Source organism: Meriones unguiculatus, chromosome 6 (assembly GCF_030254825.1).
Source record: "Meriones unguiculatus strain TT.TT164.6M chromosome 6, Bangor_MerUng_6.1, whole genome shotgun sequence".
Classification (NCBI taxonomy): domain Eukaryota; kingdom Metazoa; phylum Chordata; class Mammalia; order Rodentia; family Muridae; genus Meriones; species Meriones unguiculatus.
The window spans coordinates 131374171-131397535 of NC_083354.1; the positions used below are offsets into that span (position 1 = coordinate 131374171).

The following is a 23365-nucleotide window of genomic DNA, read 5'->3' on the forward strand; positions in this document are numbered from 1 at the left end:
ATTAAAGCTAAACCTCAACAACACAAAGAACAGAAAGCTTACAAACTCATGGAAACTGAACAACTCTCTATTCAACAACCTTGAGTCCAGGAAGAAATAAATTAAAAAAATTAAAGACTTTACAGTATTCAATGAAAATGAAGGCACAACATACCCAAACTTAGGAGTCACAATGAAAGCAGGGCTGAACAAAAAGCTCATAGCACTAAGTGCTTTCATGAAAAAAATTGGAGAGATCCCATACTACTAATATAGCAGCACACCTGAAAGCTCTTTTTATTGTATTTTTTAAATTTATTTAATTTATTACAATTTATTTACTTTGTATCACAGCCATAGTCCCCTCCCTCATGCTTTCCCAATTCCACCTGCCCTCCCTCTTCTCCCATGCCCCTCTCCAAGTCCACTGACAGGGGAGGTCCTCCCCCACCCCTCTCCCCGTTCCTTCTGACCCTAGTCTATCAGGTCTCATCAGGACTGGCTGCATTGTCTTCCTCTGTGGCCTAGTAAGGCTGCATCCCCTTCAGGGAGAAGTCATCAGAGAGCCAGAAACTGAGTTCATGTCAGAGACAGCCCCTGTTCCCTTACGAGGAAACCCACTTGGAGACTGAAAACAAAAGGAAGCTATCACTGTAAAGAAGAGTAGATGACAGGAAATAATCAAACTCGGGGCTGAAATCAATAAATTGGAAACAAAGAGAACAGTACAAAAAAGTCAGTGAAACCAAGATCTGGTTCTTTGGGAAAATCAACAAGATAGACAAACTCTTAGCCAAAGTAAAAAGGAAAAGAAAGTGTACCCAAATTAACAGAATCAGAAACAAAAAAGGGGAACATAATAACAGCCAATGAGGAAATCCGAAAATCATTAGGTCTTACTTCAAAAGCCTGTATTCCACAAAACTGGAAAGTCTAAAGGAACTGGATGATTTTCTTGACAGGTTTCACTGACAAAAGTTTAATCAAGATCAGGTAAACAGTTTCAACAGATCTATTACCCCCAAGGAAATAGAAGCAGTCATCAAAAGTCTCCCAACCAAAAAGCAGCCCAGGACAATATGGTTTTAGAGCTTAATTATATCAGACATTCAAAAAAGAGCTAATACCTATACTCCTCAAACTATTCTGCAAAATAGAAACTGAAGGAACTTTGCCAAACTCATTCTATGAAACCACAGTCACTCTAATATATAAACCACACAAAGACTCAACGAGGAAAGAGAATTTCAGACCAATTTCACTCATGAACACTGAAGCAAAAACACTGAATTAAATACTCACAAACAGAATCCAAGAACACATCAAATACATCATCCACCATGATCAACTAGTCTTCATACCAGGGCTTAAGGGATGATTCAACATACAAAAATTAATCAATGTAATCCACTATATAAACAAACTAAGAAAAAAAAACACATGATTATCTCATTAGAGGCAGAAAAAGCCTATGACAAAATCCAACACTCTTTCATGATGAAAGACATGGAGAGATCAGGGATTCAAGGTTCATACCTAAACATAATAAAGACTAAATACAGCAAACCAATAGCCAACCTCAAATTAAATGGAAAGAAACTCAAATAAATTCCACTAAGAGCAAGGACAACTCTCTCCATACCTCTTCAATAGAGTACTTGAAGTTCCTGAGCCCAGATATCTGAAGTTAAGTTATCAATAAAGCATAATTTTCCAGGCAGCTTGATGCTTGGGAGACATCAATCCCATTTCTTTACTACCATGTGCTGGATATGACGTACCTTGTCTTTTGCACATATCAATCTGACTTTCTCTCTTTTGATTTTGTCTCTATAAAATATTTATTTTGTATTTTTCTTTTCGACTATGTGTTATGGCGCATATGACCCACTTAAAAACTCACGATAAGTTTTCTTGAGAATATAATTTACCATATAAGATAGGAATTGGTCTTTTGGTAAATGACTTAGTAATTGTTTTTCTGAAAATAATGTGTAATTAATCATAGAACCCATTTATATGATTATTGAATAGTAAAAAAGAGAAACCAAACACTCTTAAAAAATAAAACTATACACTAATATCTTTGATGAACATAAGCAGAAATATTTTCAATAAATTACTTGAAAAACGGAATTCAGGAATACAGCAGAAAGATTATCCACCATGATTAAGCTAGTATCATCTCAAAGATACAGAGATGGTACAACATAATGAATTAAAAGTGTAATCTTCCATATAAATTAACTCAAAACAGAAACCACAAGATCATTTTATTAGATGCAGAAAAGATCTTTAATAAAATTTGACCTTCATTAATGAAAAATTTCTGGAGACATTTTCATATGAAATAAAAGCAATATACAAGAAAATCAGAGCCAATATTATCCTAAGTAGAGAAAAATCTCGAAGTATTTCCACTAAAATAAAAAATACTGCAAGGATTTCCAGTTTCTCCACTCCTGTTCAACATAGTACCCAACATCTTGGCAAAACAGTGAGACACATGACAGATATAAAGGAGATACAAATAGCAAGGGGTCTTGTTTGCAGCAAATGTGATTCTGCACATAAAGGACTTTAAAGACTCCACCAGAAAAGTCCTACAGCTGATAAAAATACTCAACAAAATAGCAGAAGAGAAAACAGACAAAAGTTAGTAGCTTTCCTACATACAAAGGAAGCATGACAAACATGCTAACAAGGAAACTAAGGAAATAATACCATTTAAAATAGTCTTTTCAAAATAATGAACAAATCTAAATCAGGGAGTAAAGTATTTGTACACTGAAGATTTTAAGACCTGAAAAGATTAATTAAAGATGTCAGAAGATAGAAAAACCAGTCAATTCCACAAAACTGGAAAGTCTAAAGGAACTGGATGATTTTCTTGACAGGTTTCACTGACAAAAGTTTAATCAAGATCAGGTAAACAGTTTCAACATATCTATTACCCCCAAGGAAATAGAAGCAGTCATCAAAAGTCTCCCAACCAAAAAGCAGCCCAGGAGAATATGGTTTTAGAGCTTAATTATATCAGACATTCAAAAAAGGTAAAAAATGTGAAAATGACCATATTACCAAAGCAATCTCAAGATTCATCTCCATCACAATTCCAATAAAATCACTTACAGAAACTGAATAAATAAAAGGAACTGTAAATTTAAAATGGAAGCGAAAGACTCAGTATAGCCAAGAAAACTCTTAACAGCAACACAGCTTTTGGAAGTATTTCCACTGGAAATGTAGCTACTATGATAATAATAATAAGAAAGTGTGGTATTGATATAAAAAATACTCTGACTGGTGGAAAATAACTGAGGGCCCAAATACAAGTGAGGCTCCTCACTGCTACAGTCACCTGACTTTTGACAAAGTAGACACAATACGCAGTGATGAAAAGGTAACTTCTTCAATTGTTCAGACTGGGTAGACACATATAGAAGAATGTTTGTTACTCTTTTCTGGACTTGGATAACTCACTTAGAATGTTTATTTCCAGCTCCTTACATTTAGCTACTTATTTTATGGTTTCATTTTTCTTAATAGCTCAGTAATGTTCCATTGTCCTAAATGCTATCCAAATATTCCACATTTTCACTAACCATTAATCAGTTGATGGATATCTAAACTAGTTCCATTTCCTGGCTATTGTGAGTAGAATACCAGTGAACTGGATGACCAGTGTCATAGGCACCTTTGTTTATATGCCTAAGAGTAGTATAACTGGTTCATATAGAAGATAGATTTTTACCTTTTTGAGACACTGCACACTGATTTCAATAGCAGTAGCCAGTTTGCAAACCCATAAACAGTCCCTAATTGTTCCCCTTGCCTAAAATCTACACCAACAATTAGGATCACTTGTTCTCTGGCTCTTAGGCATTCTGACAAGAGTAGGACAAAACTCAAAGCAGATTTAGTTAGTACTTGCTAACGGCGAAGAATGCTGAACATTTTAAAAATGATTCTATGCCATTTTCTATTTCTTCTTTTGAGAATTTTTTGTTGTTGTTTTAAACACTGGATTTATTTTTTATGTTTAGTTTTTTAACTCATTTATTTTTATTAATTAAAATTTATTCATCTTTATTTAATTCTAGGCTCCATTTTTTATTTTTCTTTATTTTATTGTTTTTTTCCAATTCTTAATTAAATTGGTTTCTTAAGGTTTAATTTCTTGTTTCCTTTATATGTTTTAGACACTAACTCTCTAATGCAGAGCTAATAAAAATAATTTCTGTAGGGTACTTCTAGTCAAATATTTTCAATGTAGTTTTCATGGCTTATATAACGGCTTATGTAATATATAACTAGTTGAATTGTTTCCATAAACTATTTTGAAATTATTAATTTTAAATATTCATCAAACATTTTTATTACTAGTTACTCCTCTAGTAAAAATGTTATTTCATAAGTAATTAAAAAAAACAATAGAAGAGAAAAATCAATCCGTGCTTCCTAGGAGCAAGAAGAAAGTGGCTGCTCATGGTGGCTTCAATCCTGAAAACCTATTCCAACGGAGGTTGAGGCAGGAGGATAATGAATTTCAGACTATTCCAAGTACACACAATTCTTTTTAAGAAAAAGAAGAAAGGAGGAAGGGAGGAACAGAGGAAGAGGGAATGACAATAATATGGTATAACAGAAAGGAAAAAAGGAAAATGCAAAACACTAAAATGTACCTAAGTGATAATTACAAACATATTCACAAATGAATTAAGATGTTCAGAGCTTTAATTTTATCCTGAGTGATCAATATTCTCATAATTTCATAAATAAGCACTGATACATTGTAAGACTGAAAATAAATAGAGCAAGTTCCTGTCAACATATGTAGGACATTTGCAGTTGTCAACATCAAAGGCAACTTGTATTTTAATGGCCAAAGGAAGACAAAAGAAGTGAACCATGTTTTTTTTGTTTTGTTTTGTTTTTGTTTTTTAGGTTCCAGAGTTTAAACAATGCAAGATTCATAATAAAATATTAATTTAGAACGTTGGTGTATAAGCCATCTAGGAAAGACAGCTTCATCTTTGGGCTTAGGGATTTTCCAGGACCGAGTTCACCAAATTCTTGGACTCAAAAACCACACAGATAAGGGTGGGATGTGGTTAAATATTTCTAGGAAATCCTCGAGAAAAGTTCTTCCCACCTCCATGGGTGGCAGATAAGAGCACAGAGAAGTGGGTATAACCCTATGCTTCCAAAGCCCACATAGCAGGTGAGTGGACTGTGTATTGGTGGTCTTCCATGGCCCTGTTCATATTTCCAGCAACAACATGATACGTTCAAGATTTAAAACGGAAAGAGAACGGCATTCTAGGGCATGCCTGTGATCTCAGTGTGCAACAAGCTAAAGCAGGAGATCTTGAGCTTGAATACAGCCTAGGCTAAAAATAACCAAAAGCCAGCCAGGACTACATAGCATGATCTTGTCACAGCTAGTAATGGTGATGATGATGATGATGATGATGAAGAAGATGATGTGATAACAATACTTTTAAAGTCCCTGCAACTGAGATTGCCAGTCATTGGTGTTAAGGTGCACTGACAGCATGTGTTCAGTCATATTCTGAACAACAAACTTGAGTAACTCAACATATGTTTGTCATATTAATTTTTTTATTATTACTCATCATTGCCTTTTGTGCCTGTGTCCTACAATTTCTATACTTTTGGTTTTTGGTTGCCTCTGTCATTGATATTTACCAACCTGAGTTTTTCTCTCAATTTTTTTTCTTTGTGTATCTTCAGCAATCAAAATACTTTTTGTTTTCTTAAAATGTACAAAATAAGGCCAAATCATATGAATTGGACATTTGAAATACTTGGAGTGTCTTCTTTTCATTGAATTTCATTTCAGAAGAAAATATTCATTTGACTTGAGTTGTTTGGACTGGGTTTTGTTTAGGCCATAGCGAGAACAAATTTGGAGACTTGCATTATGTAGTTTCTCCACAACTGAGATATACCCAAAGCCTTAATTTGGTTGTTTTTATCAGATATTCTCAGTCAAGATCTGACAACTATGCTACTTTCCTAGCCTAAATGATCATTCCCATTTACTTTCCAAACATGGGCAAACAAACAAATCCCCATTTTCATTTTGATTTTACTGTCTGTTAGAGAGCAATCAACTAATATTTGCCACAGTAGATAATATAGCACGAGCTACTAAACATCATTTTAATGGATGATATTTGTAATACACCTCATCAGTTTTAAATTATACTCCATATCTTTTTCAATTATTAAATCTTTGAAATTAAAATGCAAACTCTGTACTAATGAATACTTTGTATCTACTCAAATATTTTATTTAAAGTAATTTTAAAATACATTTCTTTTTATTGCCATAAAGGCAACCAGTGTAACATTTCACACTCAGCAGATGTTCCATAAAAATATTAATTAACTAAAGTCAAATGATGATATTCTGTTAAAGACCTTCTGGAGGTTGGTTTTGATTTAAAAAAATGATTAGCTCATAGCTTTTAATTGTTAGGTACATACAATGGACTCTACCCATGTGTTTTAAAGAGAAATGAATTGATCGCGTAGTATTAGGAAGGTTCAGGAATGTCACAAACCCAGATTTCACCAGAACTCAACAAGTAAATAGAACCAGCAGTGGAAAGGGCTGCTCAAGGAAGATGATGTCTGGAGGAAGCCTCATTGCCGTTGCTTAGTCTCATTACTTATGGTGCCAAAGCTGAGCCTCACACCAGCATGCTCATCACCAGGCTTGTTTAAAAAACTGTCTCCCAAGTCCCTGCAAATGCTGCTGAATATCTCTACCCATGACCGGGACACAAATCTTCAGAGACGATCCATGGGTCCCCCTCTAAATTTCTGTCTTGGCAAGCAAGATGGAGATGTCACCATTTGTCAACCTCACATGCTTCTCAAGGTGACGTTTATAACAGCACACATAGGAGAAAGAGGTTAATATGTGGAGCAATTGTTATGAATTATGTTTATCAGTGATCATTTGTTTTGTCATCTCATAAAAAGAAAGTTCTATAGTGAGATTTAAATGGAAGGAATGAAGAGGAGTGAGGTGAGGAAAGGGGTTCCCAGCTGAGGGGGTGAGAGGCACCAGAGTCACTGCAAAGACGCCGAAGGCCGGCAGATCCGGACCTGTTTATCCCCGGAGGACAGAACATGCTATGGAAGTCTGAGCGACCAATGAAGCTCCTCCACACCATCTGCCCTTGCTTGTTGGTCTCCAGGCAGACTCCCCAACGTCAGGCCATGCACCCTCCACCCAACTGCTTCCACAGTGACATCAGCAGAAGTGGCCACAGGCTGTGAGCCCCAAGGGACCCTTGCTGGTAATGCCCACATATCCTCCTTTTTGTTTGATTTAATGTGACCTTGGGAGACGGGATCCTTTGCCCCTCCCACTGTTGGCCCCAAGTTTCTTGTGCTCACATCAATGGACTGTGCTTGTCTTAGGTTGCCCCAACTCTTGGATCTTACAGTCATTGTCTACCCCTGGTGAGTACTCTCAGAGGGTGGCTCTGTCACATAGGAGGCTTTTTAAGGCAGACCCTCATTAGTCAGACCCACAGTAATGGCCATTGGATAGGGTTGGCTAGAGGAGAGAGGAGGAGGGAACCAAACATGAGTGGCAGAGGCAGAGAGGACATCATATGTAACATTCCAAGGTTGGCACTGAAACTGGTGATTTGCAGGCCCGTGAAGGAGAACCTGATTGACCTGGAACATTGTCACCATCTTTATGATTCCTTTGTGGTAGTGGGAGGCATTCTCCTCCTTCCAGACGGCTTATCACCGCCATAGTTTGCTGGGCATACATTGTGGGCTGGAATCCATGGGTGTTGTTGAGGTCTCTGGAAAGACACAAGCAAACCCTTGGCCCTGGGTAAGGAGAGGGTATGGACCCTGCCAAGCACTGGTGACAGGGTACTTCCAGCAGACAAGGGGAAGGGAGGTCATGGCAGGATCAGAACTCCAATGTCTGTATGTGGGGGAGGCCCTGGTTGTATCAAAAGTGAGGAAGCTGATTGTAAAAAGTGCCTCTACCAGTGTCAAATGGGGGTCCTGGGGCATCTAACAGATCTTTGTTCGAGGATCAGTTCTTCGAGGGTTCTATTAGCTGTCTCCACTATGGCTGGACCCTGTGGATTATAGGGGATGCCGGTGGAGTGTTCAATGCCCCAAGAATCCATGAACGAATTGAATTAAACAGAGATGTAAGCTGGGCCATTGTCAGTCTTAATCTCAGATGGCACCCCCATAACCAGAAAAGCAGTTCTAGTGGCCTTAATGGCATGTACTGCCTTTTCCCTGGAGAAAGTGTATGCATAGACACATTTGGAGTAAGTGTCAACAATGGTATGGACATATTTAAGGTTACCAAAGCTTAGAATGTGCGTAACGTCTACTTGCAAAATGGAGTTGGGCATGAGTCCCCTAGGATTAACACCCTGCTTTAAGAGGTCCCAGTGGTGCCAGAGGGACGCAAGCTTCACCCTTATGGGACAGACATTAACATTGTTCCAGGAACAGTTGGGGGAGCAGAGTGTGCAGGCTGGAGGGGAACAGGTGGGGGAGCAGAGTGTGCAGGCTGGAGGGTGACAGGTGGGGGAGCAGAGTGAGCAGGCTGGAGGGGGACAGGTGAGGGAGCAGAGTGCGCAGGCTGGAGGGGGACAGGGGGAATCTGTGATGCTTGTTCTATGGGGCAAGTACCACTGAGCTTGTCCACTGGGGCATTCCCTTGACTATGGCACCAGGAAGCCTTGTATGGAACAGTACATGCTTGATAAACCACGGCTATTGTCTGTCATCCAGCATGATTCTTAGGGACACACCCTCATCATTTATACAGCATAATTACAGTCAGAGAAGATATTAAGGGGTCCAATCCAATGGGGTGAGAGTCACTGGCGTCACTACACAGACACTAGAGCCTGCCCTTGGCTGTTGGTCCCCAATGTCAGGACACGCACCCTCTGCCCAAATAAAAAATACATTTGGGATCTTAAGATTCAATCAGCAAAACTAATTCCTTCAATTTTTTTTTCTAAGTGCTAAGAGAATCTACACACACTGTCCAGCATGGAGCTTAATTATTTTCCTTGCAGAGTAATAAATCATAGCTTTTGTTTAAACAAAAGCACTGCCATCATAGCAGACAATCCTCGACCAGTTTTAAAAGGCCTACAAATCTTCGGTACACTTTTGTCTATTGAAAAGGAAAAGGAAATGAGTCAATTCCACAAAAGAAAAAAGAAAAGTGAAACCTAGTGGGAAAATTGCCCATGAGCTACTATTACTTTGAGATAGTGTAATGGCTTCTGATGTACAGAAGGGTTTGGAAACTTTCAGGCCATGAGCCAAATTTAGGGCAACATGTATGTTCAAGGTAAAAATGGTTTTTACGTTTTCAAATAAGAAAATGGATAGTCAATAAAGAAATGGTAAGCAACACACATTTTAAAATAAATATTCTCTGATTATTTGCAGAATGATTATAGCCTTTTAAGATATTAAATGAGTATTGAATTATTTGAGGAAAAGACAGTAGTATAATCTAAATTGGTCTAAAATAATTTAATAATGAGTGAATTTGGTTTAATTTGGGACCTTTGAGAAAGGGAACAACAAGCAAAGAGGATCACCTAGGCAATGACACACTGACAGTGAATGTCAGGTTTGACTAAAATGGGGTTGATATAAGACTGAGGCATACTGAAGCTTGAAGCAAGTCATCTTTTAAATTATATTAGAAAATTTTGAAATTTCACTACTAATAAAGGTGAAACATGCATTATTTCAAAGCAGAGGAGTATGAGAAGCATTTTAATATCTAATAGTACAGATGAGAACAAAGAAAACAAAAAAGAAAAAGAAAAAGAAAGAAAAGAATGCAAAGGATTTAAATAGGCAAAGTACTAGCAAAAAAACAGCAGATGGAATATTTTGAAATTGGTCAGGCAAACATCAATGGGACACACAACTGCTTTCACATCAGCAATGATAACGGAAGACGGAAGATAATGGTATAACACACTGACATGTACAAGCAACAATCAACTGCAGATCCTATACACACCAAAGACACATCAGAAAAGCAAGTGAGAGATTTTAAAAGTAACAGGTAGGCGAAAGAGGGGAATATGTGTTGCCAGTATACCCTCTGAAGAGTGAAAATGGTTCTGCAGGCTGAAGGAAGCAGCCTCGGGGAGGACAGTTTGAAACCACCGGAAACATCAATACTGGTAAAGACAATCAATGTAGTTGTAAAGAACAGGACAGATTGATATTTGATTTCTTAATCTAATTTAAGGGTTTACTGAATAAAATAATATCTATGAATATTGACATTCTAACAAATAAAAATGTAATGAAATATGCCAGTAGCTACATAGGAAACAGGAGAATACAGATAAAGGAACATATATCAAAGAACACCTCAGAACCACAGAGATAAACTAGGACTAGAAAAAAAATTACCTTTAAAATCACAAAATACAATAAGCACTATAAAATATATTTTACTTCTTTTATATCTATTTTGAGATCTGCCTGCCTTTGACTAATTAATGAGTACTGAAATTAAGGTTATGTGCCACCATGCCTGGCTCTTTTATATTTCTTTAGAAATTATAAAAACAATATTAATGATAAAGATATTTTGCCTTTTACATGTAGAATGAATGAATGAAAGCAATAGTATGCAAAGGCAGTAAAGAAAACAGAGCTCTAAAAAAAATTTTAGCTGTATCTAGAATTAAGAAAATTGTTAATTTAAATTTAGATGTACACATTAAACTTTAGTACAACAATTAAAAAGACAGAAACACAGCTGAAAGTCATTGAGGTAATTAAAATGTTACATTATAAGTAATGCCTTAATGGAAAACTGGCGAGCAAAGAAGAATGGTGGCAAAGAGATTAAAAATCCCAGAACCAGGAATAGGACATCCCACTTCTAGGTGTCGATCAAGAGGACCCAAGAGACACTCTCTAAGTATTAGAAGTTTTGGCTAGTTCTCTTGTTTGCTTGCAAGAACTTGAGAGTGAAATCCTAATTGTACTCAGAGAGTTCAACAGCATAAAAGAGAAGGCATAAAATTGAGAGGGGAACACAGTCAAAGGAAGGCAGCAGGGGAGTTGGAGAAAGGGTGGCTGGGATGCAGTTAAAGTAATTGTATTAAAGAACAAAGTTCTCAAAGACTCTATAAAAGAAAATCAATGTCTCCCAACTGAAGGTTCCTTTAGATATAAGTCTGGCTTCCTGGGAGAAAGATATTTTTACCACTTGCAGGACTCACTGATCTTTAAGACACTGGTGTCAAAACTTTATTGTATTTCAGAGGCTAGAACTGCAGTTGTTTTCAAGGCAAAGTGTCAAAACATGCATCTGATGGCCAAACATTTGTGGCTTTTGGTGACTAGATATTATTTATTTTACTGCCATTATTATTTTTATATATTTTGTTCTTTATAAGTAAATTCATAGCTACAGTTTTTTTTGTTGTTTTTTGTTTTTTGGTTTTCTTTAGTTTTCAAATTCTGTTTATGCCAAGTTCTACTGGAAAATAGAGTTCTTGCCAGTAGAAGAAAGACAACAAGCAATCATTGTCAAGTTAATTTATTTTCTTTCTCTATGTATATGATATGTATTGGAACATCTTGGCTAATGTTATAAGCTAGTAATTAGCCACACTTTGGAAAAATTAACACAGGGGAAAAATACAAGCAACCCTAGAAAGCATGGTCATTGGGCCCCTTCATGTGTGAGGCCAGAGTGTAGAAAGATACAAGAAGCTAGAAAAGAACATGGAGTCAGAAACTGTTAATGATAAGTCCTTAAGTCTATTAAATATTTGAATAATTAACTAACTTCTCTGAAACTTTATGTAATAAACATCCTTAAAATAATATCAGAGAACACTTTGTTTTGGAAATCATTCACTTCTAACTTTAAAATAAAAATGGAAGTATAATTTCAGCTCTCTCTATATTTTCTGAGAGTAATTCTGTATAAATCTTAAGTCAAGAAGTGTATATGATACTAATGCTTTTATTTGATATATTGTCCATTACTATAAAAAGATGAGATTACTTTGATGGAATATATTCCTAAGCTAGATTTGCTTATGTATAAGAACCTTAATATGTTAGTACTGAAAGGGGATTTATAGTCAGATCTGTCATTCTTATCTAAGGAAGATACATCTTGTCTAAGCCCATGTACATCTATGCTTTACCTTTTATATGCTGAGTAATGAGTGGAAATGTTATTTTTACTTATTCAATGTAATAATAGAGTGTCTAACACAGTAGATATTTTAACAAATGTTATTACTTTTCAAGACACCCAAGTTTATGAAATGTGTTGTGTCTAGTACATTTTTAGCTCTTTAGTGAGAACTTTAAATATTTTGATCCATGTTTTAGTTTAAGAAACATTATTAATAGTAACTAAATGTACGAAAGTCATAGAATTATTGATCCCTTTACATTCCAGAATATCTTGTTCATATCATTTTTAACAGCTTAAGTATGATCTACTTTTATGTATACTAGTCTTTGAGATTAAGTTAATGGCCAATGTGTAACATATGTGATATAAAGTAAAAACTCTATGGTGAGCTGAAAATAACTACATTTATCAAGGATGTCTCCACAATAAATATACTGACTTTCAAAAATCTAAACTTTTACTTTTATAAGTTATTTTACTATCTGATTTCTATGAGTACATTTGACAAAAAAAAAAAATCTTTGCATTCACCTGTGGTTAGTAAAATGTGTTGTGCAAAACAGCAAAACAGCTCAATATAATTACTTTTCCCTGGCTGATGTTCTAGCGTTTATGATTTGGTACTCTTTTAAGGTTACTAATGTTTAGTTTTCATAGCAATATATATTTTATATATATGCAACATGGTTGTAAATGCTCTCTTTTAAGAAATGATGTTGTAAATATAAACGCTAAAAGGAAATTATCAAATCCGGGTAGTTTATTAGAGTATTTTATGGTTTGAAGCCTAAACTTGCCTTTCATGACTCTAGCATTTTCTTACAATACGCTACCAGGAACGTGCTGCGCCACACACTAAGCTGAAACTCACTTTCCTATTAACTAGTGATTCCCTCCAAGGGTACCATAGCCATGTTTTAAGGTGGGAAACTCAGAACCAAACCTGTGGGAACTTTAATCTCATACCTAACTTGAAATTAGCCTCACTGCCCCCTCAGTTCTATAAGTTTTCAGCAGCAGTATTTCTTAAAAGGTTTCTTCAACTATGATGGTCTCGATATTTTGTTTCACCAGTTTGAGAAGAGAAAAAGCACAAAGTCTCACTATTTATTCTGGTGCTCGTGGTTGTTTCTGGTGGGGCAAAGGGCCTCCTTTTTAAAGACAGAAATTCTCTGGATTGTAGTATAAGTATCCCCTAATATCCACTTATAAGTGAGAACATACCATGTTTGTTTTTCTGCGGCTGGGTTTCCTCACTTACGTTGATCTTTTCTAGTTCCATCCATTTTCCTGTAAATTTCACGATGTCTTTGTTTTTAATAGCTGAGTAGTATTCCACTGTGTAAATGTACTACAATTTCTGGATCCATTTTTTTGGGTGAAGGGCATCCAGGTTGTTTCCAGTTTCCGGATATTACAAATAAAGTTGCTTTGAACATAGGTGAGCAAATGTCCTTATTGTATGGTTAAGCATATTTTGAGTATATGCCTAGGAGTGGTATAGCTGGGTCTTGAGGCAGAACTATTCCCAAATTTTTGAGAAAGAGCCAGATTGATTTCCAGAGAGGCTGTACAAGTTTACTTTCCCACCAGCAGTGGAGGAGTGTTCCCCTTCTTCATATCCTCTCAACATGTGTTGTCACTTGAGTTTTACAGATGCAAAGAAGCCAGGTAACAAGGAGGATGCTAGGGAGGAGGCTGGGATGTTAATGCAGAAGGGGAAATAGAATAGACAGCAGAAGTGGATGAAGAGAGGGAACTGGGAAGGAGATGGAATAGGGAGGAGAACCAGGGGGAGGATCAGATGTGGGAAGAACAGGGGTGCGAGGTGAGAGGGCTGGGAACAAGAATGGAAACTGGGGAGGGACATCTCTTGATCAAGGTGGACGGCTGCTGTAGGGTAGGCTCCTTAGAGGATAGGGATGTGACACTGCGGGGGGGGGGACATGGAGACTGAAGTGACCACCTCTTAGCTAGGCAGGACTAGTGGGTGAGAGGGGATCAACAACCCCCCTACAAAACCTGTGATCCAAAAGTTACCCTGTGTATAAGAAGTGCAAGGATAATGAGGGGACAAAGATTGAGGGAAAGTCTGAACAATAACTGGCCCAACCTGAGACTCACCCTATGATAGACAGCCAGCCCCTGACACTATGCTTGCAGACAGAAGCCTAACTTGAATGTCATCTGGGAGGCACCAGCCAACAGCAGATCATGACAGATATTGGGACTGGCAGTGAAGCATGGGGTGGAACTCTGGGGTTCCTGTGGAAGTGTTGGGGGAAAGATGGAAGGACCTGGAGGGGACAGGAACCTCACAAGAAGACCAACAGAGACCACTAACCCAGTCCCATGGGTGCTTTCAGAGACTGAGACATGAGCTAAGGAGCATGCACGATCTGGACCTAGGCACACATGTAGCCAATGGGCAGCGTGATCTTCATATGAGGCACCTGGAGAGTAGATGGGGGGGGCTATTTCTAACATGGACTCCATTGCCTACTTCTAGATCACTTCCCCCTGTCAGGGCTGCCTTGCATGGCCTCAGGGAATGAATCGTTAACATTCCCCTCATCAAGACAAACCACTTTAAAAAGCACCTGCATGTGTGCAATCTCAAGGCCGGTGCTGCGGCCAGTCCTGAAGTGACTTGGTATGCTGGGGAAGGTTAATAAGGGGAAGGGGGCTCCCCATTTCTGGGGGGAAAGAGGAAGGGGATGGGCCACTCTCAGGATGTAAAGTAAATAAAGTAATATAAAAAAAGAGAGAAAATCTCATCCACGCTTTTATACTTCATCCTTGTCCCCTCCTGTTTGCTTGGCTCTCACGGGAAAATAACTGATGTAAAGGGACTCAATGCTATTTATGCTTTCATGTCCACATACTCCAGGAAGCTCAGGGAAACCCTCCAGACATGGCTAATCAAACCATAACATTGTCCTTGCTGTTGCTCTGCCTGGGACTTCACCTCCTCTAGAAACTGCACAAATTAAATCTCCAAAATTATAAACAAGGAATCCCAACGTAATGTCACATGTTGAAATTACACATTTGAGGGGGAAACTCAATTACACATAGAGTGAGGAAACACTGACTATAGTGACTCTCTAACCTCACCCTTTGCAGTTTGGCCCTTAATGTAATTCTCAGTATGCAGGAATACAAGTGTGGAGAGCTGGAAATGTGGGGAGATCCAAAATGTGGGCCTGGACTCAAGCTTCTCTTGAAGCAAAACATGTTTACTTTTTAATTAAAAATGGAAGTATTTTGAATATCCAATTCATAGTTAAGAATTCAGTAAGAGGACGCCTATATGAAGATATTTTATTTGTATTATTTAAAATATTGAAGCTATAAAGAATTACATATCCAATAATATAACTTTACGTGAAGAAACAAGTCTAAAATTGAATTAAACTTACCTTGACCTGGAGGAAAATGCATCCGTTTACTAAGTGAAACTAGATCGCATATATACAAAGTAGGCCAATGTTCATAAAAAGGACACTTGTGGATTAATTTCAACTTTAGCAGATTTTCCTGTCTTTCTTTTTCCTGAAAAAGAATTCCATTATCATATTTCAAAATGATAGAATTTAAAAATTAACAAAAACTAACAAAAAGAAAAATGGCAGAAAAACAAGAAAATAATGGCTATATGGCTATTACTCAATAAAAGATAATTTTGAGTAGCATTTGGTTTTCACTATGACAAATAGCTATACTGAGTTTCTAATCTTCAGATTTGTTCACCAATATTCTCAATTGTTCCATAATGTTTTACATTTCCATAAAAATGAACACATTCTAAACCTGTTCTAAACAAGTCTCAAATGGTGCGTGTGTGTGTGTGTGTGTGTGTGTGTGTTCATATGATCAATTCTCATAAGGGAAAATAACAAAACAAGAAAAATATTTTAAGAGAACCACTCTGAAATCCAAACATGTTGATATCTGGTATTTAGGAAAATGCTGAATTCTGGGAAAGTCACATGTCTCTGAGATCGTCACAAAGTAAGAAGAGAAATACATCTTCACCTTCCAGCATGAGCACTGGACCTGCAAGTACCATGACGGCCCTGGGCCTGCATTAGAACTGTCAAAAAGACTATGGTGACCTCCCAACCCCATCCTTTAGATAAACTTCCTCTACCCTCTAAATGAAGTGGAGATGGGCATTTTTATTCAGACCAGGGAAAACAAATTTACATGAACAAATTGTCTTAGACAGCAGAGTTGAATGCTCAGGATTAAGTTTAAAAGACTTTTCATTCAGCCCTGAATTTGAAAGTCTGTGTGACTCTGCATTATTACACCAAGCATTCCCAGTTTGCATCTCTGTTGCTGTGATGGAACAAAATAACCCAAAGCAACTTGAGGAAGGGAGTACTTATTTCGGCTTACAAGATAAAGCCCATCGTCTAGAGAAGCCCGAGCAACTCAGGGCAGGAACCTGGAGGCAGGAACAACAAAAAAAGCGCCGACTACTGGCTTGCTATTGCGGCTGACTCGGCTATTGCCCAGGCCGCCCGCCCAGGAATGGGGCCCCCGGTGAAGTGGGTCCTCGTACATTAATTAGCAGTTGAGGATATGCCCCTCAGATATTGCCAATGATCCATCTGATGGAGGCAATTCTTCAACTAAGATTCCCTCTTCCAACAGGTCTGTTTCAAGTTGACAGAAAGTGACCAGCACAGATTCTGAAGGGAGACTGGAACAGACTGTTGAGATCTTGAAAGCAATAGTTGTGTGACCTATCCAGTCATTCTACGCCCCCAATCACAGTAGAAGCTATCGACATAAAAGCTATGTATTTGCTGAATCAATGAATGAGTTAATTTGAAATTCATAAAAAGTACTTTCATGCCACATACTGAAAGGAGTTTCTGAAATACTGCTCCTCAAGTAAACCACAACTTATGGTCTCTATGATCAAGTCAAATTTCAAAAGTAAAATAGAAGTGCAACCCATACCGATTTTAACTTCTCATACTCCTTTGTAGGAATCTTAAGGATTTCGCAGTCATCCTCTGTCACAACTGAATGCAGAGTTCCATCCATTTCAGCCTTAGGAATGAATTTCAGTGATCCAAATGTGCTCCATTTTTCCAGCTGTGAAAAGCATCAAGATGCAGGCAGGCTTCATCACTATTCATTAACACACAGACACCAGTGAGAACTATGTCAAGAGTCTAGGAGAGTCTGCAAGACAGTTGCATTCCTAGTTGCAGTGCTACGGAAGAAGGGTCCTTCATCTCAGCCTGGATAGTTCATGTGTCTCCAAACATGCCTTTTCCTCAGCACAAAAGTTTCTGTTTTTCAGCAATATAAAGAAAATGCCATAAGAAAGGATATTCCCTTGTTATTGTCCTTTTAAGTGCCAGGTAAATATTTGGCATATAGTCAAAAATAAAATATATTTGTTGTTGATGAAAGAAGGGTTCAAATGGTCAGTATACAAGTCTTTCATTGATAGTCTTACATGTTGGTAGTGACAAATAAAATGAACACAGTATTGTTAAAGCAATAAGACAATAAGACAACTAAAGGAGATCAAGGGGATACAAATTGGAAAGGAAGAGGTCAAAGTGTCACTATTCGCAGATGATATGATAGTATACATGAGCAACCCCAAAAATTCAACCAGAGAACTCCTTCAGCTGATAAACACCTTCAGCAAAGTGGCAGGATACAAAATCAACTCAAAAAAATCAGAAGCCATTCTGTATACCAAAGACAAAAGGGCTGAGAAAGAAATCAGAGAAACAACACCCTTCACAATAGCCACTAATAACATAAAATACCAAGGGGTGACTCTAACCAAGCTAGTGAAAGACCTGTTTGGAAAAATCTTTAAGTCTCTGAAGAAAGAAATTGAAGAAGATATCAGAAGATGGAAAGATCTCTCATGCTCATGGATTGGTAGGATTAACATTGTAAAAATGGCCATCCTGCCAAAAGCAATCTACTGATTCAATGCAATTCCCATCAAAATACCAACTTAGTTCTTTATAGACCTTGAAAGAAAAATTCTCAGCTTCATATGGAGAAACAAAAAAAAACCAAGCATCTCCAAAACGATCCTGTACAAAAACAGATCTCCTGGAGGTATCTCCATCCCTGAACTCAAGCTGTACTACAGAGCAATAGTAATAAAAACTGCATGGTATTGGCATAGAAACAGAAAGGAGGATCAATGGAACCAAATAGAAGACCCAGAAATAAACCCACACACCTATGAATACTCAATTTTTTTTGACAAAGAAGCCAAAACCATTCAATGGAAAAAAAAGACAGCATCTTCAACAAATGATGCAGATCCAACTGGATGTCTACATACAGAAAAACGAAAATAGATTCATATTTATCACCCTGCACAAAACTAAAGACCAAGTGGATCAAAGACCTCAACATAAAACAAGATATTCTAAATCTGTTAGAAGAAAAAGTGGGGAACAGCCTAGAACTCACTGGCACAGGAAACAACTTCCTGAAAAGAACACCAACAGTACATGCTCTAAGAGCAACAATCAATACATGGAACCTCATGAAACTGAAAAATCTTCTGTAAAGCAAAAGACACTGTCATCAGAACAAAACAACAGCCTACGGACTGGGAAAGGATCTTCACCAACCCTATATATGACAGAGGGCTGATATCCAGAATATATAAAGAACTAAAGAAATTAAAAAGCAACAAATCAAGTAATCCAATTAAAAAATGGGATACGGAGCTAAACAGAGAATTCTCTGTAGAGAAATATAGAATGGCAGAAAAACTTAAGGAGATGCTCAACATCCTTAGCCATCTGGGAGATGCAAATCAAATGACACTGAGATTTCACCTTACACTCATCAGAATGGCTAAGATGAATAACTCAAGTGACAGCACATGCTGGAGAGGTTGTGGAGAAAGGGGAACCCTCCTCCAATCTGGTGCTTTCTTTGACAATTAGGAATAGTGCTTCCTCAAGATCCAGCTATATCACTCCTAGGCATATACCCAAAATTTGCTCAAGTACACAACAAGGACATTTGCTCAACCATGTTTGTAGCAACTTTATTTGTAATAGCCAGAACCTGGAAAACAACCCAGATGTCCCTCAACGGAGGAATGGATACAGAACTTGTGGTATTTTTACACAATGGAATACTACTCAGCAATCAAAAAACAAAGAAATCATGAAATTCTCAGGCAAATGGTGGGATCTAGAAAAGATTATTCTGAGTGAGGTATCCCAGAAGGAGAAAAACACACATGGTATATACTCATTCACATATTCCTATAAGATATGATCAACATAATGAAATCTATACACCTAAAGAAGAAAGAGGACCCAGGGTAAGATGATCAGTCCTCACTTAGAAAGACAAATGGTAGGTGCATTTGACGTAGGCTAAAACAACTAACAGGGCAGGAGCCTACCACAGAGGGCCCCTGAAAGACTCTCCTAGCAGTGTATCAAAGCAGATACTAAGACTCATAAACAAACCTTCAGCAGAGTGCAGGGAATCATAAGAAAGAAGGGGGAAATAGAAAGACCTGGGGAGGATAGGAGCTCCACAAGGACCAAATATATCTGTGCTCAGGGGTCTTTTCTGAGACTGATTCTCTATCCAAGGACCATGCATGGATATAACATAGAACCCCTGCTTGGATGTAGCCCATAGCAGCTCAGTATTGAAGTTTGTACCCTAGTAAGGGGAACAGAGACTGCCTCTGACATGAAATCAGTGGCTGGCTCTTTGACCTCCCCACCCCCCAAGGGAGGAGAGTCATGCTAGGCCACAGAGGAGGACTTTGCAGCCAGTCCTGAATATACCTGATAAAACAGGGTCAGATGAAAGGGGAGGAGGTCCTCCCCAATCAGTAGACTTGGAAAGGGGCAGGGAGGAGATGAGGGAGGGAGGGAAGGTTTGGGAGGAAATAAGGGAGCAGGATACTGCTGGGATACAGAGTTGATAAAATGTAACTAATAAAAAAGAAAGAAAGAAAGAGAGAGAGAGAAAGAAAGAAAGAAAGGAAGGAAGGAAGGAAGGAAGGAAGGAAGGAAGAAAGAAAGAAAGAAAGAAAGAAAGAAAGAAAGAAAGAAAGAGAGAGAGAGAGAAAGAAAGAAAAAACTGGAAGGGGATGAGAGAAGAGGGCTACAGGTGGGATACAATGTGAATAAAGCATAATTAAAAAATAAATTTTAAAAAAATGTAAAAAAAAATGTGGTACATTTACACAATGGAAAGCCACTCAGCAATTAAAAACAAGTAAATCATGAAATTTGCAGGCAAATGGATGGAACTGGAAAAGATAATCCTGAGTGAGGTAACCCTAAGAAAGAAAGACACACATGGAATATGTACTCACTTATAAGCAGATATTAGCCCTATAATATAGGATAACCATGCTAAAAATTTTAGTCCTAAATAAGCTAAAAACAAGGAGGATCCTAAGGAAGAGGCTTAATCCTCATTGTGAAGGGCAAACAGGATAGATATCAGAAATAGGAGAAGACAGGGAACAGGACAGGAGCCTTCCATAGGCGGCCTCTGAAAGACTACCCACCAGGGTATCAAAGCAGATGCTGAAACTCATAGCCAAACTTTGAGCAGATTGCAAGGAATCTTATGGAAGAAAAGGGAGATAGAAAGACCTGGAAGGGATAGCAGCTCCACAGGGTGACCAACAGAGACAAAATATCTGGGCTCAGGCAGTCCTGCAGAGACTGATGAATCAACCAAGGGCCGTGCATGGAGAGGACCTAAATCCTCTGCTCAGATATAGCCCATAGGCAGCTCAGTCTCCATGTGGATTCTCTAATAAAAAGAGAAGGGACAGTCACAGGCGTGAATTCAGTTGCCTGCTCTCTGATCGCCTCCTGTCAAGGTAGCCTAACTAGGCCACAGAGAAACAGGATCCAGACAGTCCTGATGAGACCTGATAGGCTAGGGTCAGATAGTAGAGGAGGACCTCCCATGGAATAGGAAAAGAACATGGGGGGGGGGGGGGCAGAGGGCTGGACCAGGAAGGGATAAGAAAGGAGTCTACAGCCAAGATACAGAGTGAATGAATTGTAATAAATAAAATAATAATAAAGAAAAACATAATAAAAACACATTTTTGGCTTTGATTTGAAGGCACATGTTACTTACCTTGTCTATCCCCACTCAAGTCGTTTGCTCCAATTTTTTCACCCAAAGTTAATATATTTCTTCTTTGAATCAGCAACGCCTATCTTGCTATGTAACCACTGCAAGTGTGCAATAGGCTTCTTCATTAAAAATTTCAATAAAGCATTAAGTTCCATAGTAGGACTAAAATTTATATTTTAAGGATATATTATTTGGCCAATTTAAATGCCTGAAGATTTTGGCACCCACAAATCTAAGAAATAAAAATTTTGTAATATTTTTATCTGTGTTTATAAGAACTAAAGCCTCTTACTTTAAGTTCCTGCGAAGGCAGGTATAGCTCCGCCATTGTGGAGGTTTTCAATTCTGCATCAAAAGCTGTGCCTTCCTTGGGAATTGCAGCGAGGGCTGAGCCATTATTATTACACAGACTTCTTAGCTCCTTCACGCGAGGTCGAGCCCGGCCCTTCAGTATGATATAAAGTCCATCATCACCAATCACTGAAATAAATTGAAACCAAATACAGATCTAAGGCATCAGTTAAACATGGAGTACCTCTAGCAAATTCCTTCTAGCCCAGAGTATCACAATAACATCAATGCAACACTTAGTTACTCACAGCCAAATGAAAGGAATAACAGATGCGTGTTTGATTTATTATGTTTTTATTTAGTTTCTAACATTTTTATTTTAATTAACATATGATTACATCATTACCCTTTCCTTTTTAAACCACATTCCATAGTAACACATCTTCTCTGGTAACTATTAGATTTTAATAGAAAGAACAAGCTAACATATCATAACTAATAGATACAGACTATTAAGAGAAAAATAGGAATAGGAAAACCTTTAATCTTTATTCACTCTCACCAAAAATTTGCCACTTTCCTGTTTCAAATAGCAAGACATGTATATTAGTAATTTCATTAACAGTCACTCTAGACAGATAGTGGGCAAGCTCAGGAAATATTTTGAAGGGGCTAATTGAATTGTACAGAACTGGTCCTAGTCCACTTGTCACCACAACCTGTCATCCTACATAATTCTTGAAGCTCAATTTTGTACCTGAATACTAACAGGGTACTCTATTGAGGTACCCTGTTAGTACTCTAATACAATTCAAAATCACTTTGAGGTCTTAAAAAGCATCAGCTTTGCTAGGCCACAGAGAAGGACGATGTAGCCAGCCAGTCCTGATGAGACCTGATAAGCAAGGGTCAGATGGAAGGGGAGGAGGACCTCCCCTATCAGTGGACTGGGGGAGGGGCACGGGAGGAAATGAGAGATGGAGGGTGTGATTGGGAGTGAATGAGGGAGAGGGCTAAAGCTGGCATACAAAGTGAATAAACTGTAATTAATATACAAAATAAAGATATTAAAAAAGCATGTTCTTTCGGGTATAGAAAGTGGGTGGTATCTTTTCCCATTTCATGATTGTTTGCATCATGTTGTGAATGGAGAATGTCATTAAAGTGCTTTGAGATCATTTCCTACATGAGCAGAAACTTTGCAAACTGATATTCAGAGGCAACTGTATGCTTTATACCACTTCAAAACCATCAATTGCTCATATTCTTTGCATTTTTCTATAACTTGAGTATTTATTAACTTCCCCAATTATTACTCTCCAAGAACCATAAGAAAGTAATTTTAATGCATTTTAAGCAAATATTAGTTTTGAATGAATGTCTAAGATTAAAATGGTTTGCATTCTGGGCTGTACGTGATCAGCCACTAAATAATATATGTAGTGAAATAACTGAAGAAAAAATGTATTAGTTAGGTAATCTGTGACTGATTGCTTAGGGTAAAGCAAGGAGTAAAGCAAATCAGTAGACATGCAAACATACATGTTCAGACTTTGGACAGACTAAACAGGTATTGCTTAGCTCACATTAAAAGCAGTTAGGAAGATGTGTCCAGTATGAAAGCTGATGTAAGGCCACTACTTTCTCTGTGTAAACTTGCCTTTTTCCCATGCCTAAGAAAGCTGTAATTCTACTGGATGTGATACAAGC

General features: G+C 37.8%; 1 protein-coding gene across 1 annotated transcript in view; it reads right to left on the reverse strand.

Annotated features, from left to right (window-relative positions):
- Positions 1-23365, reverse strand: part of Cnbd1 (cyclic nucleotide binding domain containing 1) — a 371846-nt gene that overhangs the window by 107118 nt on the left and 241363 nt on the right. Inside the window, 3 exon segments of the mRNA XM_060384618.1 lie at positions 15643-15775; positions 17195-17332; positions 21657-21844. Coding sequence (XP_060240601.1) covers positions 15643-15775; positions 17195-17332; positions 21657-21844 — 459 coding nt within the window.